This window comes from Vipera berus (genome assembly GCF_964194415.1).
Source record: "Vipera berus genome assembly, chromosome: 5".
Classification (NCBI taxonomy): domain Eukaryota; kingdom Metazoa; phylum Chordata; class Lepidosauria; order Squamata; family Viperidae; genus Vipera; species Vipera berus.
The window spans coordinates 18,263,422-18,283,482 of record NC_138207.1 but is presented as its reverse complement, the minus strand read 5'-3'; the positions used below and the strand labels follow the sequence as shown (position 1 = coordinate 18,283,482).

General features: G+C 37.3%; 1 protein-coding gene across 7 annotated transcripts in view; it reads right to left on the bottom strand.

The window, feature by feature from the left end:
* The window catches only part of MECOM (MDS1 and EVI1 complex locus), a 222,172-nt gene that overhangs the window by 37,422 nt on the left and 164,689 nt on the right, over positions 1-20,061 (bottom strand). For 4 of the 7 annotated variants that reach the window (XM_081329179.1, XM_081329178.1, XM_081329181.1 and 1 more), the window contains exons 3-6: positions 15,182-15,284; positions 14,484-14,700; positions 10,403-10,550; positions 7,072-7,228 (exon numbers count right to left, since the gene is read on the bottom strand). In XM_081329179.1, coding sequence (XP_081185305.1) covers positions 7,072-7,228; positions 10,403-10,550; positions 14,484-14,700; positions 15,182-15,230 — 571 coding nt within the window. In that variant the 5' untranslated portion in view covers positions 15,231-15,284. The remainder of the gene's footprint in view (positions 1-7,071; positions 7,229-10,402; positions 10,551-14,483; positions 14,701-15,181; positions 15,285-20,061) is intronic. The other 3 variants (XM_081329180.1, XM_081329182.1, XM_081329184.1) reach the window with 1 other exon arrangement.

Genomic DNA, 20,061 nt, shown 5'->3' with positions numbered 1-20,061 from the left:
TCAGTATGTTTTAAACCATCTTAGGAGTAAGAACTCAGCCCAAGGTGAAATTTGCATATTTTTTGCTTATTAAACAAATGACCACTAAGTGTTGTTTTTAAGATGTTGCAGAGCATTCACCATGTGGTTTCAATTTCAGCAAGCTGCAGAGTTCTTGAACATAGGAGGCGCGTAATTGTATTGGTGAAGTGGTGCTGTGGAACTTTGCTCCCAAGTCAGGCTAGCATACAGTAATGAGAGACAGTTGCCATAAACAGACAGAATAGACAAGGCATACTGTGTGGCCTCTTTGTTAGGAATTAGATATCTCTATTTGAGGTGACCCTGTACTCCAGCCACAAATGCTCAGAAAATCCTGTTCTGACGTGCAATCTTTAAATTCTTTTGTTCTGTAATTGCACGGCAATTATTCATAATTGTCCTGAGCAGTTTCTTTTCCTTGTCCATCATCCCCTGCATTTGAAAAATCACAGCCACTCTTTTAGTTACATCAGTAGTGGCAGAGGACACATTATTGAAGGTTAAAAAAAGAAAGAAAAAAAGAGGAAGAAGTCTTTTCCAAGTGATTTAATTTGAAAAGCTTTTCTTTCCTTTTTTTTAAAAAAAACCACTTGGAACCTCAGGTTATAAGTGGCCCCTATATGGCTAGAAGCTATTGTTCACCTAATTATTTTATTTTTGCTAATATTAAAAAGATAACCCTGTGATCTCGGGCAAGGGAACACAAATCTTTAAGCAGCAGTCATAACTGGCTGCAGTTAATTACGTTTTTGCTAGCTTAAATAAACCCGGCAGAAATAAATAAAAAAGGAACCATTTCAGGAGCAGACCAAAAACCTCAGAGGGATTCTTTTAAGCCATTAAAAATCATGTTGATATATTATGGAGACTTAAGGCTCACACAGATTTGTTCAACTGCTCCCTTGATGAATATATGGCATACGTTCTCATATACTAAAAAAGTGAATTCATGAGCTTCAGGAAGCTGAATGCTGGCTCTCAAGAGCTTGAACCTTGAGTCCCCATGGGTTGATCTGAAATTGCAAGTTGGCCTCTCTCTCATTTACACTGGCTTCCTGTTTGACCCTACACCTTCGTGCAGTCCGCTTCTGCTTATTCTGGCCCATCCGCACAGTGTAGCCAGCCTCAAATTTTGCTAACTGAGCTTGGCTCAGAGGTTGAAAGATCTGGACATTAAGTAAAAACCACAGCATACTAGTTCAACTTGATAGTGGAACAAAAGGAGCCAAGGAAGGGATTAGTAAGGATTTACATGATTGAAAAACCAACTTGAACTTCCCCGTGGTGAGATACATAAAACTCTAGAAATAAGGTTGAGTCACTTTCTTGCACATTGGCTAGATCTAGGAAAATTCTCTTGATATGTTACCACAAAACATTTAGTAATTTTCTTTTTCTTCCTGCTACTTAAAAAAAAAACCAACCCAAATCAAACGTCTTTATTGTTTCAAGTCTGATTTTTTTACTCTACTGCCATTCCAATAATATATAATATTTGCATAGCCTACTGGCTGAGGAATTCTGGGAACTGAAGTCCAGACATATTAAAGTCATCAAGGATGCAGAGGGGGGGGGGAGGAACCACTGGCCTATTGACTAAAACTAACCTGCTAAGTCTTTGCATCCAACAACTCTGGTTTCTCCACAGCCAAAGTCCCTGTGCTTCACTTCCAGACACTGGAAATGGTAAAATTTCAGTTTCCCACCCTTTACTTTATATTTCTAGCACTCAATATAGTTGCTATAAACTTTTATATCTATCTCTTTAATTCTGATTTCCCAATAGCAGGAGGCTCTTCAACATTAGAAGCCTTCTATTTGTTCATTTTATATTTAGATCTCTTTTCTTCAGAAGACCACAACAATACAAAAACCACAACTGTACAAAACAATGAAGACAAAATTCCAGGTACAAAAGAACATTATTAATGTTAAATATTAACACCATCAAGTGTGAGAATATCACTCCCATACCAAAGATTAGAAGACATCCTGAACAACAGACTTAGCTTCTAAAAATATATCCTTTTGACTCAATCTCTTTTCATCTCTGTCCTTTAAACCAAGATGGACCAAGTCTTCTAAACCCTGAAAGCCCCTCAGACCATGACATTCAGAACAAAAAAGTTCAAAACTAACATCCAAGCCTGAAAGTAGCCATGTCACATTCAAAGTCCAATCTAAATCCAGACCCACCTAATTATGGCATCTGCCCCAACCTATTTTCTTGCCTTCTCCCATAACAAAAATGTTAAATGTGGCTGCTTTAATCCTTCCCTGATTCCTTTTTTTTACACAATGGTGCACAACTTACATTCTTTAAAACTTCCTCAAACTCAGAGGTTTTTCTCAACTGTAAAATCTTTTGCTCAGGAAGAATACTGCCATCAACATTTAGAAGGGGCATGATGTTTACAATGATCCATTTTCAACAGAATGTTGACCTCAGTTGGGACCAGAATTTCCTTTGTAAGTTAGGATATTTGTAAAGTGAGTCATCATGTTACTGAACCCAATGTTACAACAATTTTTAGCAACAATTTTTTTGGTTGTTAAGTAAATCAAGCTTTCCAAACTGACAGTTTTTGTCGGAACCTGGCTGGGAAGGTTACAAATCGTGATGGCTGGATGTTTGATAAATGGGAGCCAGTTGCCAACCACGCAAATTGTGACCACCTGACTGCAGGTGTGGTTCAACATTCATAAGTGTGAGGTCATAAATCACTTTTACTGAGGCCACTGTAATTTTGAACCGTTGGAGTTGGAGGCTTTATGTACACATTATAAATTGAAAACATTCCATCTTTTCATTTTCTGTGCTTCCTCCTTGTCAGAAATGGTAGAAGGAATCTAGACCATGTTACAGGCTTTTCCAAACTGGGTCACCTTTAGATGCTTTGGGTTCTAGCTTCCAGAATAGCCACCTGGGCTGGAAGTTGCTAGAATTGTAGCTGGAATTTCCACCCAACTGTAGAAGATGACCAGGCTGAGCCCAAGGGAGGAGTCAAATGCGTCATCAGTCTCCAGTCCCTTCATGCCCACAAGAGATATAAGTCCAGCCAGGCTTGAATGTTGTTGGTTCTTAACTATCACAAATTTGCTTTGACTATTACTAGTTCAGATTGTTATAGAGAGCATTAGCATACAATAATATATTCATTTGAACTGTTTGGGCTCCTGATTTCCTGCACCTGACACAACACATTTGAAGGGTTCCAGCTTCATCAAAGACAAAGAGGTTCTTAATTTGTTCTGAAGACTCACGGATGGATATGACATTGACACTAGAAGTCATATGGGCCACTAGATTATTGTGAAGTTGCACACATTGAAACACTCAGTTGTTTTAAATTAGAGCATAATTTGCCTTACTCTCTTACCAATCAGTATTATGTATTTCTCTACTGTGGCGAGCAAAGCCATCCTATTAAATGACAAAGAAGTTCTCACTGAAAATCTTTACAGGCCAGACCTGGCAGTTTTACTCCATTAGTTTCTCCTTCTTCAGCCTATTCATCTCTTGGTTAAGCCAGCCTCAACACCAAACTCTGCAAAGTGTAAAGGAAGGGTGGGAAGCCTGTGATCTCTCAAAAGTACTGAGCTACCATTCTCAGCCTACTTCACATCGGCCATGCTGGATGGAATGGTTGAGTACTGTAATTTGTCTCCTCAGCTGTCTGCTTTTCATTTTTGTGTTTTCATTTAATAAAATATACCGTGTTTTGTTTTTTTTTTTTAAAATGGACTTATGCAAATTTAGAAGCAACAAATTAAAATGGAAGCTCTTAAATGGCAAGGATTTTATATTACCCTAATTTTCAATGTGAACAGGCTGTGAAAATCTCTCTGTTGATGAAGATTCACCTTTTCTTTAGGAAAAGATTGCCAGAGGTTCTTTGAGTTTATTGTGAAATTAGCAACAGTCTGGAGCAAGGGTTTTCAGTGGTTTGCTAGAGAGAAACTCACTTGGTGGAATTTTCTAACACTTTATTAGTCACATCCACCAGTAGCTCTCCTCTTCTTCCTGGAGCTACATTAAGAACAATAAATAAACTTACAAAAGGTTCAAAGCATAATTAGACTTAGATCCAGGGAAGGGTGCCAGAGCACACAATATAAAATGAGGTTATAAAAGTATTTCCAAAATTGCCCAAGGATTTTCAGATACTAAGAAGCTTCTGAACATGAAGCCAACAGAGGAGTGCAATAGAGTTCTCTCTTCTGTGAGTAAGGACTGCTAAAAATACCCTGTGGTGAATTCTTACCCCTTTCCCCATCTATTACTCAAAATATAGCCATCACTGACAGCTTCTATTCACCTTGTGTTTTACAGATGTCAACTGGGAATTCTGCAAGTGTGGGAATAACACAACTGGATAGCCACAGTTGGAAAAAGCAGAGACACTTATTCCACTGTGGGGTCCTTTGTGCTCTCCGGGCTGGATTGTTTTCATGCGGATGTTTCAATGCATTATGTTATCTAGTTTGGCAACGAAATGTCTTCAATGAAAACCCTGCTCAGAGTGTACTATAAATACTACACATTTCAACTTTGTGCTACAAATATTCTCTTCTATTGGAATAGAATAGAATAGAATAGAATAGAATAGAATAGAATAGAATAGAATAGAATAGAATAGAATAGAATAGAATAGAATAGAACTGGAAGGGACCTTGGAGGTCTTCTAGTCCAGCCCCCTGCTCAAGCAGTAAAACCTATACCATCTCAAACAAGTGACTGTCTCGTCTCGTCTTAAAAATCTCCAGTGATGGAGTGCCCAAGCTCTTATTCTAAGTAGCTGCATTGATTAGAAGTGTGAATTAAGTAAGGGTGTGCTACATGGACATAATGATAAGGAGAGAGAATCTGCCATGGGAATATTACTTCAGGTCTACTCACTTGAAGTTCCTTATGGGTTCCTTCTTTCTTTTCCTTGGTACTATGCCTTACCCTTCACTACTAATACTGCTACTAGCCCACAGAAGTTGCTCATCACAATCTCATTTCATAGCTTTTGAGCTTCTTGAATTTCCAAAGAAAAGACTGAGGTAGGTTGTAAATACAAATACATGATTCTTATAGCTAGACTGAAAATATCCCATTAACTGGGATAGCCCTTTGGAACATCGTACCCCTTGATGTGTGATCCACACCCACCCTTTTGACCTGTCTCTGTCAGCTAGCCTGGGACCCCAACAGGAGTGCACCATTCTGGAGGTAGTGACTGAATTAGGAAAAACCGTCATTTCTCCCCATGTATTTCATGCTTCCCTACTGACCATCTTTTAACATTATTGATCACTGTTGTTATTTTTTGCCTTATTATTTTAGTAGTTTTAATGCTTGTAGACTGCTGGGAGTTGTCTCTGGACAGGTCAGACAGCACATAAATTTAATGAATGAATAAACAAAAAAACTAGAGTATCATATCTTTCTGAGGATCGTAAATATTTCTGTTAGCCAAGTGCACATGAAGTCAAGAGCCAATTCACCTAATTTTTCTAGTACAGGGAAAATGGCTATTGTTTTTTGTTTGTTTTGGCTTCAATGAATATTTTCATCACCTACCACTCAATAGGTATGGCATGAATTTAATTTATACAAAAATACAAATGCATGTGTTGGTGTTCAATTCTGTGATAAAAAAATGTGCAGAGAAATAAAAATAACACTTTGCAGGAAGACAGAAAATTGAAATGACCTAGGACTTTAGCGCTGATTCTATATAGATAACAAAATTGCAGCTAAGTAGCTCCAGATTCTCTACAAGTAAAATGTTTACCAATCACAATATGCTATTTGTGATTTTAATAAATGGCTTGTTTGATAAAAGCTGAAGACAGTTTTACAGAGGAATAAAGTAACCATGAATCACTGCACCAATTCCTGATTTGTTTTAGCAATAGCAATAGCACTTAAACTTATATATCACTTCAGCTTTCAGATACAGCATGTTGCCCCCAACAATCTGGGTCCTCATTTGACAGACCTCGGAAGGATGGAAGGCTGATTCAACCTTGAAACTTCAGCCGTTCAGAATTGAGCAGTGAGCCTGCAATGTTGGATTCTAACCACTGTGCCACCACGACTCTTGTTTTCCTCTCTTTTTAGTTGCTCTCATTTTGTATCTCAGTAGATTAGTTAGTGGGATAGAAAAACAAATTAGGAATAAACAAAGAAGCCACAAACAAACCAAGCATCTTCACCAGTACAGCATGATAATCTACAGTGGCAGTCCAGATATAAACTGATTTATTGCACTAAAATAAATTGTGGTTTATTAACTGATTCTATTAGCACACTAATAAACATACCCATTTATGACCTAGCTTTATGTATGAATCCAGACAAAACCAAGTTATTTTTCAAACCACCACTATCTAACTGTATGTCCATACAGCCATAAAAAACTTCACCGGGTTGAGGAGAGAATAGTGTGTGAAAAGAATGTCAAAAAGGAATTAGCTGACCTAGAGATAAAGAATTAAGTTTAACTCAAAAGAAATCCAGTCTGCATAGGATTAATTTAGTTCGATCCATCATAGGGACCACTTAAACCCAATCAAATAAGCTCTTCTGAAAACACAGTTCTCCAAGAAAGACACTGAAAGAAACAATAGCGCAAATCAAGAAGATTTCATTTACAGAATTCACTGCCAAACCTGATAGCACAGAACATATTCCCCAAATCTTGATTAGTTAAATGTAATCTACTGCTACTCAGATGGCCAATAGAGTAAAGATCTAGGAATGCCTAGAGACTTGCTAAACACTTTCCTAATGAATGGCTTCATGGGCCAGAGATTAATTCTCAGAGAGAAGTGATTGGCTATTTTATTTATTTATTTTGCTATTTATGTAACCCAACTTCACACCCCAGTCCACCAAATCTGTTTCCCAAATGATTTATTTTGACCCAGATAGTGGGACTGTGTACCTCCTGAACTTCTGGGAAGGAGAACTGACTGGGCTGGTGCTATTGGATTAAATACGTTATAGGGATATTTTGCTCAAGGACACAAGAACAATAACGCTGAGCAAAGACTTACATATAAAAGGCTTGACACTGCTGTGGATATGTTTGTGCTGTTTGAGGCCTGAAGAAGTGGCAAATGTTTTACCGCACTCTGGACAAGCATGCGCACGAGCCCCAACGTGCTGTGAACGAATGTGCCTCTGGAGGTTGCTGGGGTCTGTGAAAACCTGCTAGGAAATGAGTACTTATTAAACATGAGATTGGAATGCAAACAGTTGCAAATAATAATAATAATAATAATAATAATAATAATAATAATAATAATAATAATAATAATAATAATAAACAACAACACATTAGATCTAAGACCCTTCTGGAACCAAGAGTCATTTAATGAGGAAAAAAGGGAAAGAGTTGTTTTGTGAATTCAGTTAAATCAGTAAGTCAAAAGATGGGAAAGGTGACCTTGAGGGCATGTCTATGGTTATTCATTTAAAGTAGTGTTAAGACCATTTAAAGCTCATGGCTCCCATCCAAGAAAATCCTGAAAACTAATTTTGTAATAGAACTAGGGCCTTCTGGCAGCAAATGGTCAATCTTCAGAAACCTACTGTATAGCTCTCTGGGTCCTTAACAGGATGTACAAGTAATTAAATTAATACTCAGGAGCTCTCAACTACCTCCATAAATTGCCTTTTCTTCCTCTGTTTTGTTAAGCAGGGTATACAGGTAGTCTGTATACAGGGTATACAGAATTACAGGTAGTCTTCAACTTATGCCCACAATTGAGGCCAAAATTTATGTTGCCGAGTGAGAAATTTGTTAGAGGATGGTTAATTTGTTAAGTTTTGTCCCATTTTACGACTTTTCTTACCACATTTGTTAAGTGAACTGCAGTTGTTAAATAAGTAACACAGTTGTTAAGTGAATCTGGTTTCTCCATTGACTTTGCTTGTCAGAAGGTCGCAAAAGGGGATCACATGACTCTGGGACATTACAACCGTCATAAATGTGAGTCAATTGTCAAGCATCCAAATGTAAATCATGCGATCATGGGGTTGCTGCAACGGTCATAAGTGGGGAAAAGGGTCATAAGTCACTTTTTTCAGTGCTGTTGTAACTTCGAACAGTCACTAAGCGAACTGTTGTAAGTCAAGGACTACCTGTACTGGAAGATCAGCAGTCTTTTCTATCATTTGGACTGTGGTTCCCTAAGGCACAAAGAGATTTGGCTTCAGAGATTATCCATACTATCCTTTAGAGTCTTAAGTGTTTGTTTCCATTTCACTGAATTAGAAACCATTACCCAAAGTTCTCTTCAACAGCCCCAATTCTAATCAACAGAGTTAGTTATACAGTCCTAATCTGGTGAGACCTGTTCTTTTGTATTTGGGACTTCAACCGTAATAATCTCCTTTTCCTCATCTTCTTCCTCAATTTATCTTTTTTTATGATTCATAATGATGAATCATTAAAAGTTGAGTCGATGTAATTTATGCATACCTTTAAAATATATAGAATTTGCAATTTTTTCTTGTAACACCACCACACATTAATTAACTTAATTAACCCACTTCTCAATATCCTTATAAAATGTTATGTCAGAATATGTCAAGAAGCCATATACATTATATGAGTTTCACTTTTGACACCAATGGTTTTGACATTCACACTGTGGCACTTCTGTTGATATGATCAGTACTTTGTTAGGAATTAAGCATTCATTCGTCTAAATTACTATCACTAAAATTCACAAATTAAGAGGGCTCCTCAATACTTAACAGGTAGTCCTCAACCGTAATTGAATCTGGAATTATACTTATACGTTGTGCCAATCATTAAACAGGTCATTGCATGACTGTTACAGATTTTACAACCTTTATTGAGGTGATTGTTAAGCTAATGTGACAGTTGTAAAGTGAATGCTGTGGTTGTTAGGCAAACACCATGGTATTTAAATGAACCCATTGTCAGCAATGGCCATTTTTTGCAGGAACTAAATAATAGCTTCCAGGAAAAAAAAGCATTGTAAATCACGTTCATTTGACTGTGGGATGCCACAAACATCCATTAATATAGGCCAAGTGCTAAGTGCCTACAGGGGAAAAGCAGCCATTGGAACTTCAAATTTGGGGGTAAATATCTTTTCTGAGGGGTCCACTGTAATTTCTGTAAATCACTGGTCATAGCTCAAGGACTATCTGTACATACATGTTATCCTTTTAGCAAACTGAATTAAAGGCTATTGAAACAGGATAGGCTTCAGATGAATATTGTCCCACTTACAAAAAAAACTAAACAAAACACCAGATAAAACTTTACCTATAAAATTTGCATTACCAAGGAGAAACCTCAGACCCAGATCTTTTAAGGGCATTTTATGCCCCTGAGCAGGGGGTTGGACTAGATGACCTCCAAGGTCCCTTCCAACTTTACTATTATGATTATTATGATCTTTTATCATGTAGCCATGAATCATTTATACATGAGGAAGCATTTCAACCCAACACTCCTAAACAAGTGGGATTGATGTTACATCTCTTTATCTCATATGCGAACCAGAACAAGTATATTTTAATATCCATTCTTATTAAATTCTGAGATTCTTTATTTTTTAAACCTGTGGAATATTTAAAATCTGTACATCATAAATGTGAATATGTGTTTATTTTAAAAACACACATGAATTTTCCTGCATAACACATAATAGAAGAAATGGCACAAAGCTACCCTGAACATAAAATCAATGAATAATGTTAAATTATCTTAACTTGAAGCCATCATATTGTCAAGAAAACTGTGGATTGGTCTGTGAGTTGAGCTTGAAAGAATTAACCCATTGGTCATCTGAAGAGTGCAAATGGGTATGGAATCTGCTTGGAACTGCTGAATGGATTGTGTTGTAAACAGGAGATAGGCGGTGTCATATTGCTCCCCCTCTGTTGAGAGAGGGCTGTTCAATCTCAATGAAGATGGCCTCTTTGATCCCTCATCAAACCAACAGTCCCTGGTTTGTGGACTTTGCTGTCTTCAAAAGAGGGGTCTTTGATCCACTTGACCAATTTGGTCAACAGAGGGAGAGTCGGCAATTCCAAGAAGGTTTCACGCCCATTTGCACTAGTCAGCTGACCCTGAGAGCACAGATAAACCTCAACCATGCTCAGAAAGAGTGCCAAGTCCAGATTACTGCGCGGAATATAAATCCTTCCATCCTCCACCATTCAGTCAGAACAGAAAAAGCTTCTTAGATGAGAAGAGAAACGCCCAGTTGCCTTTCGGAAAAAAAAACACCTTTGGGACAACCATGACTTGGATGACTGGAAATCTCCATAGACATAAAGGCTATACTATTATTCTAAATACAAAACAGAAACCCTCCCAGGCGTCCTTCAAATTCACTGTACCTTGGCGCAGTTTTCACATTCGTAGTGCTTCCCGCTATCATGGGACATCTGGTGACGTATCAAGTTCGATTTCCAGTTAAAGGCCTTGGAACATTGATCACACTTATATTCCCGTTCTTCTGTATGGGACAGCATGTGCTTTTCCAAGCTGTAGAGGTATAACAAAACGTCTCTATAAGATTGAATCAAAATAGGGTTTTGTTGTTTTTTTCCTATTACACCCAAGATATCAGATACAGAGAACAAATGTTATTTCAGTTCAGAGAACTGAAAAAAAAAATCAATCAGAGCATAATTAGAACTTTCTTTTCTGTGGGTGGTCTAATTAACCTTAATAATTTCATTGGGAAGTCTCTGGTCTTTATTTTAAAAAAGACATATATTTATTTATGATTTCAGTTCAAATCAAAGGGGAAAATGAAGAAATATTAAACAAAAGGGAGGGAAGACTTTCCTGGAGCATCAGAATTTTGTAATAAAAGCCCCGTTTAAACGGGGGAACCCCTTTTTTAAAATTATTTATTTATTTGAATAACACATTTGGTTTTACATCCTTGGAAGCTTTTTTGTTTTCTTGATGGGGATAGTTTGGAGTAATGGTTAAAGTTTTGGACTTGGTTGGGAGACACCCAAATCTGTGTTCATCTTCAGCCATGGAAGTTCACTGAATAACTTTGGGCTGGTCATAGTCTGTCAATCCAAACTGTCTCACAGAATTTCTGTTAGGGGGTTGAAATGAAAACAGTTCCCCAATGAAGCTACCTGGAGGTCCTCAAGAAAGAAAGGGACAAAGATGCTGTACATTCAACCATTCAATCATCCCAGGCAGGGGGAAAAAATGTTTGTCATGTTTGATTTCTTTTCTTGATGTGAACAGGTCTTAATTAACAGGAGATGATTCAAAAGACAGGCTCTCAAAGATGCTATTCCATTTTCTTCATGCTTCTCCTGACTTCCTTTATCCAATCAGTCCAGGAAAAAAAACACACAATGTTTTATATCAACATGTAAAGACCAGACCTCTTCATCTTATTTTTACTTTTTAGATTGTGTTTTATTTTAGCTTGACATTAGAGTACCTCTGTACACTCTGTTTTTTCTTGTATCTGTTTTAGTCTTCTCAGTAATTCTTTACTGTTCAAAAATCTTTTTTGTGAAAAAGTGGGCATGCTCTTAACAAGCTAATAAACAAAAAGCCTTCTCTTGCTTTTATATTCATTCACCTCTCAAGACTCCGATCGGTTATATTTAGTTACAAGCCAGGATTCTCACCATATTTAACATTACTGTTGTTTTCTTTTAAAATCAATCATCTGAAATTTATTGTCACCTACTCCTTATTATTCCATTGCTAGCTCATGATATGTTCAAGGATCTTTCTTATTAATTACAAATGCCCCCAAGCATATGTGCTTGTCCCAGCAATTCCATCTGTGGCTCATTTTTTTTTAATAGAATATTTTCTTCATACCTTTCTGTCTTGAATTGTTTCTGTCATGTATTGGCTTTTAAATAATTTAAACGTTTTTCAGAGGAACTGCCCTGTTTCTCATTTTTTCCCTTTCCTTATGGGAAAAGTACGATTTCTCTTCTGATTTTTTTTTCCTCCCGCTGGCTTTTGTTCTGAGCCTTTAATACCCTCACTGGCTTTCCCAAAAGAAGAGGGGGCTTTTAAGCACAAGAAATGTACAATAATCATCCATCTGTTCTGCAAAGTCCAGACATCTCTCCTCAAGGTTGTATTTCTGTTAGGGATATGCAATTTCTAGTAGTTGACGTGTTCAGATGAATACTCAGAAGAGACTTCTCGCCTGAAAATCAGTTTCCATTTATACTCCAACGCTCACTCCACACTCCAGTTTCATGATGGACAAGAATCTAGATTACTTCTCAGGTCAACAATGCCCCCAAACCTTAAAACCTGGGATGTTATTTATAAATTAACGCAATTGTTAATACTGTTCTACAAGGAAGTCTGCTCATTAAAACCACTTCTTCCCTTTCTCCATACATCATCTTTAGATGTCTACAATCCCAAGCACCAATTTGTAGTTGTGATGCAGCCACAGGAAAAGGGAAAGAATTATAGATTATCTCCAAACATTTGGCTGAACCTCCTGAGAATTTTCAGCCCTATGATCAGTTGATTCAATGACTCTTAAAAGGATGGAAATAGGTGAAATATTATGGGTCTTTCCAATTATATTTTACAGACTGATTTGTGAGAACCTGTTTTTATATTGCTCAAAGGTACGGTGGTTTTCTGATCCTTCTGGGGTTCAGAGTTAGGACTGCTGCAAATGATTTTAAAAAATTATTAGGCCATCTGTTACCCTGAGTATTCCAAGAAAGGAAGGACTTAGCATACATTCAAAATGTTGAGTAGGAAGTATTTCCTTCCTTGTAGTCTAACTCTGTATTTGGATGATAATTGCTTGACCAATTATTTTTTTAATCAATAGATCCATTTTTCATATTAGCTCATTTTGAGATATCTGATCATTGTTTTGATAGGACTCATAACTATTGCCCACAATAAGTGACTGAATATTATAGCATATTTTATTATGTTCTTATATCACTAGTCTTTGTAAAACTACATATTTATATAACATATGATTGCTATTAAAATACCGTTAATCAGTATTTCAATATTTAATCCATCATTTTGTATAAATGAATGATACAAAAACATGATTTAATTCATCGTTTTTCTTAATAGAGCAATATTTTAGTATTTCTAATTAAAATTACACTGAACAAATACTATATTTAAAATATTAATAAAATGCATGCAACTAGCATTATTATGTCTCCTTTCAAAATGGAAAAACTATTTGTTACCTCAGATCTTATTTTTAGCCATGAATATTTATTCTAACACAATGTATAGATTGTTTGGTTAATGGCTAAAATGAGATATCTTTAATTAGGTGGCTGAACTAAGCCCATATTTATCTTGATTAGTATTCTCCACCAAACTAACACTCTTCTCAAAAACAGAGTGCTGAGACACATAGACAAAAAATTTGATATATCTGGGTTGCAAGTATCTGGATAACCACTAGACAGAATGGCAGTCTTCCCAAATGGATCAGACAGAAATTCAACCAGATGAGCTAATTCTACTTTATTATAAGCCTATATTAACAGAATGTGCTTAGAGCTCAAAGCATCGTTAGAGACCCCACACACCTACTTTATGGCCTGTTTCTGTTGCTCCCCTCTGGGAGGAGGTTTCAAAGTATTTCTAGCAGGACTAGCTGATTCTGTAATAGCTCTGTTCCCTGTGTCATCTGTCTGGTAAACTCGCAAGATTCATTTTTCTCGCCATGCATATGTATACATAATCCGAACTAGACTGTGTTGTTTCTCTGTGTCATATAATATATGTGGTTATATACATAATACTATATTTATTTATTTTTGTCATATTTATGTAGTATATATTGGAGATGGTGACCCTTTGAGCTGTATGCAATGAAATTTCATTTTAATGTATGCCGATCAATGTACATTCAAAGTGACCATAAAGTTATTCTGTTCTGTTCTGTTCTGTTCTATTCTATTCTATTCTACAAATCTCCCACCATCTCTTTTATAGCCTGAGAAATTATGGAGATTCATTTCTGAATCTCTTTATCTATCCATTATGCAGTTGCAGGCTACACCCTCTCTTATCTTATTGTTCGCATTTCTTCCTCCAGTCTCTCATTTCTGCATATCATTACTTGGAAGGAGTTTCAGCAGAGGAAAACATCAGATTTTGCTTTTAAAGAAGACATTCTCAGGATGCTAAATGTGATGCTCAATGTTATTACACCTCCATATTATAGATGTGGAAGCCATACAGTCCAACCCCCATCTCAGTGCAGGTATGTAGATGCTTAGTGCAGCTCCTTTAACAGAAGACCATCCAAATTCTGCTTGAAAACTTCCAGCAATGGACAACTGATTGTTCTCATGTAGCGGGGGCTGTCTGTTCATATAGTATTATAGTGTAAAACTGACTTTTGATCTGTTAGAAAGCTATTGCTTACATATAACAGGGTTTTTTAAAAAAATAATCCCCAGCCCCTACCTTTGCACATCAGAGAATACTTGGTCGCACTCTTTGCATTCCTGGATGTCATGCATATCATGGAGATCATTCTCCTTGTCAAGTTTTGGCTGAAATTCTTCATCCACCATTGAAAATGCTGAGTGGTGAGTGCTGCAGGGGAATTTCTGATGGTCTACCAGTTCTGCTTTGGACTCAAACAGCTGGTCACAATCTTCACACCTATACTGACGCTCCTCTGTAAAGCAAATAAGTTGGAAAATGAATTGTAGTTCGCCATAGGTAAAGGTAAAGGTTCCCCCGCACATGCGTGCTAGTCGTTTCCGACTCTAGGGGCCGGTGCTCATCTCCGTTTCAAAGCCGAAGAGCCAGCGCTTGTCCGAGGACGTCTCCGTGGTCATGTGGCCGGCATGACTAGACGCCAAAGGCGCACGGAACGCTGTTACCTTCCCACCGTAGTGGTCCCTATTTTTCTACTTGCATTTTTACGTGCTTTCGAACTGCTAGGTTGGCAGAAGCTGGGACGAATAACAGGCGCTCACTCTGTTACGCGGCACTCGGGATTCGACCCGCCAAACTGCCGACCTTCTGATCGACAAGCTCAGCGTCCTAACCCACTGAGCCATAGATTTCTGCTAATTGAAGAGGACAAATCTACTCTAAAGGTTAGGGAGTTTCTGGTGTAAATACTTGAGAATCTTGTAAAAGAAACTGCTAACCATGAATGTCAGGAGCCATCTCTTCATGTAAATAATTGTCGGTCTTCATGAACAGAAGCAGCTCTTCTCCAGCTTCAATGTTTCTTACTACTCTGTAGTATATCTGAAAGACAAAATTGAAGATGAACAACCAAGAAAAACAAGTGAAGAGAAACGGACAGGGCCAGCTTTTACAAATTTGGGGTTGCAATCCTAGATGTGAGCAAAAATAGACTTGGTAGCTCAAGTATCTCAGTTGTAGTTGGTCCTCAGTTATTCCATCAAATAAGCTAGGAAAGTTTGGAGTAACATTTGGTTGAAAATTACTGGTTGGAAATTAAAAGTGTACCATGGTAGGATTCATACAGAAGTATTTCATTTTGCACACAGTAACTTGGGAAATTATTGAAAAGTGAAAAAACAGAAGCCAATGCAAAACAAAATACTACTTTTTAAAAATGTCCTGCTATACTATATCTTCCATAAGGACTCACGTACTATAACACCTCACCTAATAAAATACATGGAAAATACTCATCTCTTTTATGTACAGTTGTGGTTATAAGATCAGTATGAAGTAGTTTCTTTGAATGTAGCAAAATTTTGTTATACTGTATGTAAAATTAGGAAGACTCTAATTGCTGACTGAGAAATAATCACCACTAAATACAATATATTATCTGTTTTTCATTTTTTTTCATTTTTGTTTTAAATGCTTTTATTTGTAATGCTAGTCTATGACAGTGATAAAGATTGATTGATTGATTTCTTTAAAATATTCTCATAATTGGGCTGTGTGATAATCACAATATTATGAATGTTCATTAACAAATCAGAAATCTTCCTATTATAGGAGATATCCAAGCAGTTCATTGGAAAAAGCCTACTTACTTCTTGGTTAGCCGAACAAGGAAATTAATACATTCAAATACAAATTCTTCTTATCTGACAAATGATGATAGCATCTATTCAAGCTTGGCTGCTCCCAGAAAGTTAAGCAATTCTGCATGGGAAACCACCAGGAAATAAAACACACACACACACACAAACACACACACACACATACACACTTTTTCTAGAAGAAGCCAAGTGACAAATGACTTCCATGAAGCCTTTGGAGTAAGGTGCTTTATAAATCTTACCTAAAACTATGTTAACAAGAAAACTATACAGTTTGATACAAGTGGGCTGGAAACTTTACAACGTTTGTAGATGTTGTTGGACTGAATGTCCCAACCGCAAATCTTATTATCTGGGGCTGATGTTGAACTAGAGACCAATAACATATCAAGGTTCTGAAATGTAAGGAAAACAAGTGCAAAGATCCAGTGGCATTACAGCAATATTTCACTGGACCTCATATCTTCTCAAAGCAAAGCCTCAAGTCCATTTCAGCAAAAGAGCTGTTATAATAGAAAGATATTTTTTTTAATGTCAAATAGTTAATGCACCAGGCTGGAAGCCAGGAGACTGTGAGTTCTAATCCTGACTTAGGCATGAAAGCCAGACACTCCCTCTCAGCCAACCCACCTCACAGGGTTGCTATTGTGGGGGGGGGGGGGGAAAGGAGGAGGAAGGAATATTAGGTATGTTCCCCGACATGAATTATTTATAAAAATTATATAGGTGGCATATAAATAAATAAATAAATAAATGACAGGATAACAACTATTCTCTATCCTTTCTTGTGGTCAGAAATTACACCGTACCGTTCTAAGCCTAATGAGAGGCATATTTTGCTGTTATTAAAATGAAACGGAAGGAAGCACAGGGAGAGGGAAGAAGGAGACCTAAGGAGAAATAGTTCTACTTTTCAGAACTCAAAGGTAAGACAGAGGCTTTTTATCGCCATCACCTATGGCAAAAGTTCAGTTGGGATACAAGAAAAACAAATCCCATTATGTATAATGTAATTCTTCCAAAACTCCAGTAGGTGGCTCTAAAACACAATTGTTTATTTTCTGAGAAAAAGCCTGACCACAATTAAAGGGGTTTTTTTTTTGGGGGGGGAGGGGGAGGCCAAGGAAGGAAACCCCAAATCTAGAAAGATCTTAATGAGCAATGCTTCAGGTTTCTTTCTTTCTCTTTCTTTCTTCCTCTTTCTTTCTTTCTTTCTTTCTTTCTTTCTTTCTTTCTTTCTTTCTTTCTTTCTTTCTTTCTCTCTCTCTCTCTCTCTCTCTCTCTCTCTCTCTCTCCCCTTCCCTTCCCTTTTTTCTTTTCTTCTTTTCTTTTCTTTTCTTTTCTTTTTTTTTCTTTTTTCTTTTCTCTCCAGGTCGACAAGTATGGAATGATGTTGGGGGAGTAATCTGAGTATCAATATCACATTTTCACACAATGATTGCTTTTCAAAAAATCAAAAATTATATGGGGGAAAAAAGCATCAATCACAACACAAGCAGGCTGACTACTGTAAGCCATGCATGTTTTCCCAATAAAAACAGAAACCGGGGACTTCTGGACCTTTCACTCCCACTATTGTGAACTCCCTTTTCCTCTCTCAGAGCTATCTTTGCCAAACCATCTTTTGGGTTTCCAATGTCACTCTGTGTGTGTGTGTGTGTGTGTGTGTGTGTGTGTGTGTGTGTGTGTGTGTGTGTATTCTCTCCCACCACCCCTACTTTCCACATGCTCACACAAAAGATAAATGCTTCCAAGTAGCATGTTTCATTCCTGAAATCTATTTCCCCCAAGAACACAATGGCATTCTCTCTCTACAATCTGAATTACCTCTCTTGTTGGCAGCTCTCAAAGGTTTAAGTTATTAGCTTCCTTTCCAACAGCCTGCTGACATTTGAATGGTGACATATTAGAACTTCACAGCAAGGTCTCACAGAGAAAAATGCTGCCTTAACACGTACACACAAAAAGGGTGGGTTTTTCCCCCCCTGTTTTGTTTTCTTTTTAAAGGAGAGGAAACACTACAATATTGCACACTTTTAAGGTTTGATTCTGTTCACCTCTATCCTGCACAAATAAAAAGAAGAAGGAGGAAAGAAGACAAGGCCTTTGTATAACTTTTGCCTTTGACAGCTAGATCTCATGTGGTGTTTTCTCTCTCTCTCTCTCTCTCTTACACACACACACACACACACACACACACACACACACACGAACTCTGGCTTAATGTAATTTAATCTGAAAGCTGGACAGGCAGGAAGTCAAAGCATCAGGTATTTAGATAAAATAGTAAGTGCATAAATATATTATGCTATGACAGGTTTGTGGGATCATCAACAGAAACCACTCACCCGACGGAATGCACTACAGCACCAAGGCAGGATTTTGACATCTGATTGCAACCCGTCAAAAAATGTTGGAGTCTCTGACAACTACCCAAAGCTAATCTGAGCAGTGTTTGGTCAGAATGGTGCTCATAACAGGTTTAGTGTGACTATAAGTCACAGGTCACCTCAGATCCACAAATGTCAAGGGATGAAGAATGTATTAATTGCTCCACTGGTTGTTTGGACTGGAGGCTGTAAGTTGATGGACCATCCAGTTTGTGTACTGTACAACATTGTGAACCACATTCTGAAGCCTTAACTTTAAATCCCCAAAGAGGGTCATTCTTGAGATCAGAAAAGCACAGAGCATCTTTGTATTCATAAGAAAAAGGATGTGATCCTAGTATAATGAAATCTTCCTCTGATAAATACATAAGATTGGCTGCATGACACTAATTCAATAAATCATAAAGAAATCAGAATAAGCATTTTCTTCCTCCAGGATAACAATCCACCACCTCAACTTGCAATGGAGAATAATATTACTACTAATTACAACCTTGCATCATCAGTTTCTGTTAGCTGTTTTTATCAGAAGCTTGATTTGTATAAATCACATTGTTCTGTGAGCTCAGTGTCACCCGATACCGTTTGCTGTTTCAAACTTCTATTTAAGATATAGCTATACAGATCAGGTAAAAGGTTGGCAGCCATGTCCTATCCGTGGTTAAATCTCTGCCTACCTGTGTCAAGAACTTCATAAGAACACTTTAGGATCCCCATTTTAGAAATCAGTTGCCCTCTACGATGAAGTCTGAGCTATCAGTAATAATACTTCAAACCAAAATAGAGCAAATTAATCCAGAATAATTACAAAACCATGATGTCTTTCTTTTCATGGATTCATGAGCAGAATTCAGCCAGCATTCATAGAAATAATGAATAAACTCTCTTTTTACTATCCCATATCACATTTAATTGTGCAGAAAAGCATAATTAAAATGGGCTATAATAACTCTGCTATTATGACAACTATGCATCTTTATTTTGACATTATTATGTGATAATAAGGAAGTGATAAAATAAAGAACAATAATATTTATATCAAAATAATCCACTGGTCACTAACAGCACTCCTGGAATGAATCTGGGGATCAGATGGGGTATGTACTGAAACAGCAGCATGGCTTTCAGACCATGACTGAAAAGATGCCCAATAAAGGAGAATATTTGTAACTCAGAATTGAAATAAGGGGTCCTTGGTGCTCTCTGAGCTTGGTTGTTTTCTTTAGATGTTTCATTACTCAAACTAGGAAATATCATCAGTGTTAGTCCATTGTTACTAGCACCGATGATGTTACCTAATTTGGGTAATGAAACATCTGCAAGAAAATAACTACATTCAGAGCGCATCAAGGAGCCTTGAAGATGCCCTTCAAAGAAGGGTGATTGTGGAGCAGATATCACTAAGGGAAGAGAGATAGGAAAATCGTCCTTCACATCTCCCTTCAGCGCATGCGTTTTCTATCTGGGCAGAAACTCTACATGCTCTACCCCTCCCTCTTTCCACTCCTCAACCTTTCTCTCCAAGAAGCAACCCAGTGAATACAGGCTTCCCCACCTAGCATTTTCAGACATGATGGATTGTAAGTTCCATTGACCTCATTTTCATGGGAT